This window comes from Saccostrea cucullata, unplaced genomic scaffold (genome assembly GCF_032062105.1).
Source record: "Saccostrea cucullata isolate Sc308-1 unplaced genomic scaffold, CSIRO_AGI_Scuc_v1 ctg5322, whole genome shotgun sequence".
Classification (NCBI taxonomy): domain Eukaryota; kingdom Metazoa; phylum Mollusca; class Bivalvia; order Ostreida; family Ostreidae; genus Saccostrea; species Saccostrea cuccullata.
In genome coordinates, this window is record NW_026930322.1 from 30,104 (window position 1) to 40,596 (window position 10,493).

The 10,493-nt window shown below is 32.4% G+C and overlaps 1 protein-coding gene and 2 long non-coding RNA genes across 3 annotated transcripts; 1 reads left to right on the forward strand and 2 right to left on the reverse strand.

Moving 5' to 3' along the window:
• Positions 1-1,495: 1,495 nt before the first annotated feature.
• LOC134283744 (uncharacterized) lies at positions 1,496-3,931 on the forward strand. Its single transcript, XR_009995552.1, has 2 exons — positions 1,496-2,052; positions 2,090-3,931. It is a non-coding gene; the product is annotated as an uncharacterized LOC134283744 (long non-coding RNA).
• Positions 3,932-7,137: 3,206 nt separating this feature from the next.
• On the reverse strand, positions 7,138-7,811 carry LOC134283742 (uncharacterized). The gene is made up of 2 exons (XR_009995551.1): positions 7,647-7,811; positions 7,138-7,249 (listed from the first exon to the last, which is right to left on the reverse strand). It is a non-coding gene; the product is annotated as an uncharacterized LOC134283742 (long non-coding RNA).
• A 723-nt stretch (positions 7,812-8,534) lies between these two features.
• On the reverse strand, positions 8,535-9,567 carry LOC134283743 (uncharacterized). Its single transcript, XM_062766221.1, has 2 exons — positions 9,377-9,567; positions 8,535-9,230 (listed from the first exon to the last, which is right to left on the reverse strand). Exons 1-2 carry the CDS (start codon positions 9,540-9,542, stop codon positions 8,764-8,766), a joined length of 633 nt encoding a protein of 210 aa, XP_062622205.1. The 5' UTR covers positions 9,543-9,567; the 3' UTR covers positions 8,535-8,763.
• Positions 9,568-10,493: the final 926 nt, after the last annotated feature.

A 10,493-nucleotide genomic window follows, 5' to 3' on the forward strand; every position in this document is an offset into this window, starting at 1 on the left:
CCATGTTTCAGAGCTTCATTTTAAAAAACGTCATGATAGAATTGATTTTTTTCCAATAATGTACAATACATAATTACTATCTTGTATATATATATATATATATATATATATATATATATATATATATATATATATATATATATATATATATATATATATATATATATATATATATATATATATATATATATATATATATATATATATATATATATATATATATATATATATATATATATATATATATATATATATATATATATATATATATATATATATATATATATATATATATATATATATATATATATATATATATATATATATATATATATATATATATATATATATATATATATATATATATATATATATATATATATATATATATATATATATATATATATATATATATATATATATATATATATATATATATATATATATATATATATATATATATATATATATATATATATCAAAATTCTTAAAAGCCAAAAAGAGCACTTGCACTTGTTTCCTATATTGAGCACTCCTTATACCCTGTATATGAAACAAGTGGCTGTGAAATAACGTCATGGCACCTCATGAAGTTGAGAAGCATATAGCTGTAACGTCATGACGTAGCATTCATTAAAAAACAATACCAACTTTAAACGACTGTAAAAAGAAAACTAAAAAAGATATTGTTATAAAATAAATTGTTTTATAATCTGCTAATCTTAACACATTATTAAGGAAAGTTTTATTCATTTTGGTAACAGGGCGTATTTTGGTACTTTGTGAACTAAGTTCTTTGTTATTATGACAGATTAAATTTATTAAAAGAATTGTTATAATTAACGAATTAAATTCGTTATATCGAATTAAATTCGTTATATCAAATTAAATTACCGTTCACGGTAGCCTAGTAGTAGAGCTTTCGCTTCGTGATCGGGAGGCCCGGGTTCGATTCTCGTTCCCGGCACCGCGTCAAACCTAAGACGTAAAAATAGGTAGCGACTGTTCCTTCGCCAAGCGCTCGGCATCAGAAGTAAAAGTCACGGGTCCTTCGGATATGACCTTAAAGACGTATTTCCCGTGTCACGGTAGGCGCTGGCACGATAAAGAACCCTCACTGCTCAATGGCCCTAAGTGCCGAGTATAGGTCTAAATTTGAAGCCCTTCACCGGCATACGGTGACGTCTCCATAGGAGTGAAAAATTCTCAAGAGGGACGTTAAACAATATACAATCAATCAATCAATCGAATTAAATACGTTATAACAAATTTAATTCGTTATAACAATTTAAATTCGTTTTAGCTAAGACAGTTTGTTTTATCAGGTTCAAAATTATTTTTCTATAGGTCCTAAAGGGGCTTCAGTAAAAAATTTCAATGCTGCAAAAATGTCGAAAAACGGACTATGAAATTGCAATCCGTTCCTTCATACCCATTATTTTCTTAAAGCGATTAATTGTTTCTGTCCCATAAAGTCAAACTTCTTATATATTTTTTTTCATTTCGGTAGATCCAGATTTACTTTTCAATCACATCCATAGCGAACTGTTGCTCAAGGAAAACACAAAGGTTACTTGTCCAATCTGCAACACGGAGTTGGTGACGGATAACGCATTTCAGATGTGTGTTATGTCAGAAGATGAGAAGTGTTTCTACAAAGAGAAAATAAAAATGAATCGGGGTATAAGGCACCAACTGCATCAATTTGTAAGGCAGTGGAGTGTTATGTCTGAATATGCTGACAACATCGTAAATCCATAAACGATGATTTTTCAAAATAAACTTTTAATATTCTCTGTATGTTCTATACTATCGATTATTTTCTCGTATGTAGCTTATACTAAAATACCGGTATGTGTTTATCTTAATCTTGATATTTAATCTTCGTCTTTTTATAACTGTACAGTTTAATTTCATTTACATGCTAAATGTTTTAACATTTTTTTATACTGTATTACTTCTATTTTACCTTGGCTTGTTTTCTTCTTAAGCTTGTTTGATATAAGTGTCCAGAATGCATTGTTAAATTATGCGCAAAACGTTTATAAAATGGTGAATTATGAAGAGAGTATATTTTTTAAGCTCACAGACCATATACATACATGTACAATATTGCTATCATAACTGTAAAATTTCAACTAAGAAATTCTTATCGTTTATCTTTATTAGGGGCACTACCCTTTATATACAGTATCCAAGCTCCCATTTCATTATCCAGAGCATTTCAGTTTATGTTTTTTTTTTGCTGAGAACGAAGGCTTTGATCACAGGTTATAGCTTTAAGCATAGGGATTTTTCGCTGTATACTCAGAAACCTTTTTCAGAAAGCGAAGATTATTTACATACTTATTTCAAAGTTGAAAATAGCATGTCAATCGTATTCATAGACCTTCATTGTACAACTACAGCATTTTAAGCTCCCCTAGCTGAGTCGAACTCTCAAGTTAGCTTTTATGATCTAAATTTATCCGTTGTCTGCCTCATTATATATTGTCGTCGTTGTTCTCATCAGCTTTTTAAGTTGACATCTTCTCCAAAACTCTGAGTCAATTTCAACCATACTCAAAACAAAGTATACTTGGGTAAAGTAAATCCAAATCTGTTCAAATGAAGTGTCACACCCTCCTCCAAGGGAAGATAATTATTCAAAAGTGGAAAGTAAATTGCGTCGATGAAAAAGAAGAAATGGGTCAGGAAAAATGTGGAAACTAATGTGGAATCATTTTCTGTTGTGTTCATTCAGGTTTGTTCCAATCATGACCCCCGGAGGGAATCAAAACGTTCAAGTTTTTATAAAGGAGTGCAAAGGAAAAATCTTCAAAAAATCCCCTTCTCATGAACAATAAAGATTTGATTGGTAATACTTATGGAAGCATTATTCTGCGTTAGTGTAGGTTCAAGTTTTTTTTTTTCAAATCAAGACTCCTGATGGTAGGGTTTGGCCATAATGGACGATTACAGTTTAACATAGGAGTATCAGTATTTAGGAAACTTGTATCAATATCTTTTTCTCAAGAACACAAACGATCGTCATATCTATAGGGAAACATCCTCGGATAGCGTTGATTCAAATTTGTACAAATCATAACCCCTTGGGGTATGGTAGGGCCACAATGAAAGTTCAAATTTGAGGGAAGAAATATAAGAATAGTAAAAAAAAGAAATGTAAGCATCATTAGTTATTTCAATTTTGTACAAATTATACCTCCATCTCAATCAGGGCTACTTATACTTTTAGCTTTTCAAATAATCAGATAATGATCTTTTCCTTAACCACAGTGTGCAGATGATCGTTGTGGCCCCAGGGTCCCTTGTTTTCTGCTGCCGTGAGTGGAATCCTTTTGCCCTCTGAGAAAACACCATCCTTAAATGTAGCTACATGAAGCCCATTGCAATTTAAAGAAATAATAGGGGTCAAAACATTCTCATACCGTTGGAATTAAAAAAAGTCTACTTGTTTTATGTACATCAATAAACTAAGTTACAGTGTAGATGCAGATCTGTACATAGCTAATTTTTTCTTTCTTTTATTTTGTAAAGATATAATTGATTTTTTTTTAAGTGTGTGGACAAGGGTTATCTCAATGTAGCATTTGAAATAAAATTAAACTAATCATAAACATGGTTTTGTTTATACCTTACCTTACTAAATGCATATGGCATGCAATCTTCGAAATCTACAGCACAAGCCCCAATTTTTTTTTTAAGTAAACATTTCATCAACATTCTTCACACACACCCTTTTCTTCGTGGAATTCTTGCAATTTCAGAATTTCAGGCGGAAAATGTTTCCCGACCCTAAAAGAATATCTGATATTTTGACTGAAACGGTTTGAGTGTTTATAGTTGTTCGTCAGATTATTTTTTCGAGCCTACCCCTTAAATAATTTTCAATGTCAGTAATTAAAAATAAATACATGGTAAACCTTCACCTTTATCTTCATTTGTTTATTTTTGTTTATTTTATTGGGAGTTTAAATCAGAGTTCCAATTGTATTTTTCCTTTTCATTTACTTAACGCTCTTTGTCATAATCAAATGCAATGTTTCAAGCTCTGTGCATTCACTAGTTGATGATATATCATCTTTCTCTCCATTCCAAACAGTTAACTCATATTTCCATAATTATGTTGTAGAATTCGCCCAAAATCTTACTCTTTTCTTATTAAGATATATCGACGACATATTGTCAATTTACAACAGTTACTGTTATTTCCATTCTTATGTCGATACGATATATTCTGGTGAGCTTTTCATTCGTCAAATTCCCTTAGTTATACAGCAATATACCTTCATTACCTGCAAGGTTACATCTCTCAGTTGATTCGATACAGAAGAGCATGCTCTTCGTATGTATAATTTCTAAAACGAGGTAAATTATTGATAAATATGTTGATGAAACAACAATTCCAGCGCCATAATATATATATATATATATATATATATATATATATATATATATATATATATATATATATATATATATATATATATATATATATATATATATATATATATATATATGGATGGATGGATGGATGGATGGATGGATGGATGGATGGATGGATGGATGGATGGATGGATGGATGGATGGATGGATGGATGGATGGATGGATGGATGGATGGATGGATGGATGGATGGATGGATGGATGGATGGATGGATGGATGGATGGATGGATGGATGGATGGATGGATGGATGGATGGATGGATGGATGGATGGATGGATGGATGGATGGATGGATGGATGGATGGATGGATGGATGGATGGATGGATGGATGGATGGATGGATGGATGGATGGATGGATGGATGGATGGATGGATGGATGGATGGATGGATGGATGGATGGATGGATGGATGGATGGATGGATGGATGGATGGATGGATGGATGGATGGATGGATGGATGGATGGATGGATGGATGGATGGATGGATGGATGGATGGATGGATGGATGGATGGATGGATGGATGGATGGATGGATGGATGGATGGATGGATGGATGGATGGATGGATGGATGGATGGATGGATGGATGGATGGATGGATGGATGGATGGATGGATGGATGGATGGATGGATGGATGGATGGATGGATGGATGGATGGATGGATGGATGGATGGATGGATGGATGGATGGATGGATGGATGGATGGATGGATGGATAGATAGATAGATAGATAGATAGATAGATAGATAGATAGATAGATAGATAGATAGATAGATAGATAGATAATTCTAAGTCATCATTTTGAAAGCTGTATGGTCGATACAATGGCCTTGTCAGCAAATACAATTTAGCATTTAGTCAAATGCTGACTCATGTTTTAGACATTTAAAATTGTTAGTACATTATTTACACGCTGAATTAACAACGGATTTCCCGTTATAATGACAAGGAGCCCACGACGGGTGTTACCGGTCGGCGGGGGGTGCTCATTCTTTCATGGCCTCTAATCTCACCTCTGATGTTTGCTCTGCTCCTATTTTTTTTTTATTGTTTTATGGACTTTTGAGGTTGAAAAATCTTTCTAATTTCCTTTATTTTACTGATTCAAAAAGACGTAGTACTTTTTTTTTAAACATACATTCTTTAAAAAATTGCCTCATAGAAGACTTAATTCGAAGTACCATTTAAGCAGCAATGCCTTCAGTATGACCTACGCCTCACAACGATTCTGTATGGAAAAAAAAACCCTAACGGACCTGAACCTGTCTGATATTTTTATGCATATTGTATGCGACAAACATCCATTTATACATTATACGAGGGTCATTCAAAAAGTTCGTAGACTTTTGTCCTAATTTTTTTTTATTTAACGTCATATTATATCCAAATTTGGTACAAATATTTTAACAACAGATTCATATAATTTGAGTAAAAAAATTGGAATGTATCTTCATATTTATTAAAATTACCAAGGATTTAGAACAGCAAAATTGGGGTCACGGAGCACCGTCAAAATTGAGTAATTTTCTAATTTTCACTTTACAGTATTCACAGGTATACATCTAATAAATGGAGCTGAAACAAAATAAAATTTACATGTTTGCATAAAGTATTGCTGTATTAATTAAAATGAAATCAGGTTATGTAATATATCGTTCCATTTAAAAGATATCAGCTTCTAAATACATATGGACTTAATTAAAAAAGGCAAAAAAAAATCATGACGTTGAAGGACGTCACGGAGCAGCAAGTAGCAATAAAATTAGACTTTACATTCGGGAAACTTTTTCTACAAGCTTAAACAATCCTTATAAACAGGATCTGTATGAAAAAAAAAACTGTGTATTTGTATTAAATTGAAAATACAATTTTTGAGTGGTAGCGAGTTTGAATCGGGCGATGGATTGTCTGCAATGAAACAGGTTAAAGTTAAAAATATTGTCAAAAGAGTTAGGAACGTCATTGAACGTGATGTGTGCTTCAATGTTGCAGAACTAATACAGTTGCATGGTAAATCAAAGAATTTGAAAACAATAACATTCTAATACAAGCTATATTTGTACAATTGTTAGAAAACTAGGTGTTAAGTGTTGTGGATATGTGTTTTGAATGGAGAAGACGCTACAAAACGTGTTTGAAATAACAAAAGTATGTATACTTTTGACAAACTTTCTCAGCGTTGTTTTTGGCGTTACAATATTGGTTAACCGTGCTCCTTGGTAACAAAATATGTTGCTTTAAGTTTTGGCTAACATGAAATCTATTTAATCAAATGGAATGAAACTTCACACTTCGACAAAATCAATGTTTATGTTTACGAAAATGTGTTGATCTATTATCTTGTATTAATCATATGACGATGAGAAGCATTATCTACGTTTTTTTTAATAACCCTCGTACATGTACATATCAGTACATATAAATGCGAACAAAATAGCCTTGAAATGTGTCACAAAATTTTGTTGAGAAATAAAACATTACAGTCTTTGCACAAGTTTTCAAAGAAGTATTTACCTTTACATTGTACAAGTATTTATAAAGTATGTGAGAGAGGTAACTCTTGTCAACATGCCATTCCGATAAATGTACAACTTTGTTTAGTAACCTGGGTGTTGCTACAACATATCAGAGTCATTATGTTTCTATAATCAGGTAGAAAAACACTGTGATAACTATGTGGTTTATTTTAAATTTCTTTTGATCATCCAAAACAGCGTTTGAACCTCACAATCATGAATCTATGGAGCCCGAAAGGTAACCCAAACTTCCAAACTGAACGTATCAGATCACAGCTGTTGATATCTTAAAAAATACACAAAATTATATGAATTTACGTTTAAAGAAAGGAAATATATTTTTTCCAAAGAAATGTAGGTCAAGTGTAAAGGAAAAAAACAAAAAAGTATTATCACTTCATTTCAAATTAGTTATGCTGGAAACATACAGAATTCCTCAAGCATTATATTAATATATATTTACAAATAATATCTTCAATTTATTTTTGAGGAGGCACACAATCTGACCGAGGGAGTGAAAAATGTGCTGCATCACAATTTTATAGTATTTTTACTCATATGATTGGCAACAAAGCTATTTTTCCGAGGTATCTTGTCCTACGAATCGCAAATTACAATAAACCCAACATAATTTGTGCAACATGTTCATTCAGAGTCAGTAAATGAAAATTATTAGCACTTACATTTTATACTGCATTCCAGTCAGGAGATTCAGCGACATGAGGCATTGAAGGATTTTTTTTTTCTTCATTACTTGACATATCACATTTTTGGACGAGTTCTGGCATTTCCCACTTTTCCGTACACTTTCCACATTGAACAAGGGAATTTACTTCCGTCAATTTACGTTTCGTTTATTTAAAGGCAGTTTTTGGAGTTAAGAGAAAAATACCTCCCAAGGTTTTAATTTCCGGCGAGGAAGTGTTTAACATTCCGTACATGTAACTATCAAAACAATGTCAAGTATAATTATTATGAAAACGAAGTTTAAAAAAAATACCTCTTAATTGACCACAACTCATTTTACAATTCTTGGTCATTAGTGGTTTTTCGGATATGACATTTAGTTCATGATCATGCACAATTCGGTCGTTTATAAAAGGATGCAACAGTTTATCAATAAAAACCTGTTGTCATGAGATTGAGCATTAACCCTATCCTGTCCTATGTCTAAATATGGAACAGGATGATGGTAAACTGTAAAAAATAAGTTAAGTTGATTTCTAGCACTAACTTTAGAAATTCGATATTGTGCAATTATTTTCAATACCACCATTGATTGGGAAAATAAATGTTTTATGTCTTCTGATCTTCAAATTAAGAATATTAAATATATTACCTCTGTGATACTTATAGAGACCTCTCACAGGTTAGCTAAGACGAAAACGGATAATTTGATATAGTATATATCCCGTTTGTTGAATAATGTTTTAGCATCCCATAATATTTCTTATTTCGTTTGATTTAAGGGAGACCCGGCTCTGACCTAGGCATATTTGGAAGAGGTGTTTATTTTCACTGCCTTTAAATTGATGAAAATACCTAGAGTTGATAAAAAAAATGCCACATCTAGTTTATTTTTTGTTATATGCTTGGCGTTCAAGAAAACAACAAAAAATTCTTCAGCAAATAGTTTTCATCAACAATTTTGAATTTTTCACAATTTCACTACTTCTGATTCTTATTTTGATAAAAAAAAATATTCTAATATCTTAACTATGATAGTCAAATAATACAATCAAATCAGTGTATTTCAATAGCCTGTTTCATGTTAGGTTTCATCAAAAACTCCTTTTATTGTTACTGATCAATAGGTATCAGAAGTTCATTATCATCTTTAGAGTAAACGAATATGAAACTGGGCTTGGGATACGGAGCACTAAATGAATCATCTGCACCAGAGGTTGGATACTCCACTGCCTCGTAGAGATTGGACACGTCTAACTGGCATACTGCATTTCTTATGTTTATGTCAGAGTTTTGGTTTTGTCTTTTTACATGTATGTTGGAAAAGTAGCAAAAGCTTGCTCTGTCCTGGTTTTCAGTTTCAATGCAGTTTATTGGTTTGCTCTGGGGCGGTGCTTTATTTCTGTGAACTAATCCATCTTCTCGTCTTTTGTTGAACCATGTTCTAATTCTGAATTTGTAAAACCAGAACACGGCCCTCATGACAAGTATTAAAGACAACACTGAACTAACCGATGCTATAGACACGGACGGTGCTTGTTTTGATCTGGCCTTCTTTATTAAATGGAAACTTTTCTCCTCTGCAAGAATATTATTTCTATTATGACCGATGATATAAATTAATATATATATATATGTATATATAGCAAAACCGACCATTATTTTTTTTCCTTAGAATTTAATTGACGATCACATATTGAAACTTCATCATATTAAGTAAATATACTCATGTTCTCTCTACATCCAAGAACGTTATCACATTCGTTTTTTAAACAATCGCATCTTTCTTGGCAGTACTTTCCAAAGTTTGGATACCGACAATTGAAGTCACACCTAAATCCAAAGTACCCAGGCCAACAGCCAGCAGAATTGTATATAAGAATTATCTGCATTATTCTCTCTCTCTCTCTCTCTCTCTCTCTCTCTCTCTCTCTCTCTCTCTCTCTCTCTCTCTCTCTCTCTCTCTCTCTCTCTCTCTCTCTCTCTCTCTCTCTCTCTCTCTCTCTCTCTCTCTCTCTCTCTCTCTCTCTGAGGATGTACTTTAAAATAATTTTTTTGCAATTTGTAGTATATAAGGGTTTTTAAGAAGAAAACAAAAAGGTAAAAAGACATCTTTTACAATTTTCAGGGGATCTGTGCCTAAACTTAACTCCATATAATGAAACATTTCCAAAAGATATAAGAAACTACATAAAGAATTTTTAGTTAAATGTATAAATTTTCTTTAGCCTTTCTTTGTACACATCCACACATGTGGTTACATTTCTCCTTAGAACAATCACAGAGCTCTTGACATAGTTGGCCAAAATTTGGATATGGGCAAGGGATGGAGCAGCTCTTACCGTGGAAACCATTACTGCTCATTTAAAAACCCTCTTAAAATATATAGATTGTATCTATGTGATACATGTATAAACTCCTCAAGTTGAGTGTAATATATTTAAATGTGTGACCGTTGAGGGAGAGCGAGTTGTACCATCAAAATAACTTAAAATTGATCAGCCACTTCATACAATAAGCTGCACGAGACATTCCGACTATAGTTGTGACTATGGTCCCGACGATAGGAGCTCGTCTGATCTTACGGAGACAGTCGAGCGTCTGGTTGAAACTATAGACCTAGTGGAATTTAGGTCGAAAAACATTGCAGAGTTATTTTTCGTTTCTTTGAAAGATTTCTACAAACTGAAAGCCTTTTATGCTTAACATAATTATACATTTATTTATTCGCGCAAAGGACATTGGGTAGAAAAGAAATTCTGGGAATGTTTCACAGAGAAATTTGCTTGACGTATGTACAGATTTCATTCCGAATTTTCTCTATTCTTACACGTTAGGGTATT

What these genes read in the sequence shown, in the direction of transcription:
- LOC134283743 (XM_062766221.1), bottom strand. Translation starts at nt 9,542, where the DNA reads ATGCAGATAATTCTTATATACAATTCTGCTGGCTGTTGGCCTGGGTAC. An exon ending in TGGATGTAGAGAGAACATGA is followed by an intron (nt 9,231 to 9,376) that starts GTATATTTACTT and finishes ATATTCTTGCAG; the next exon opens with AGGAGAAAAGTTTCCATTTA.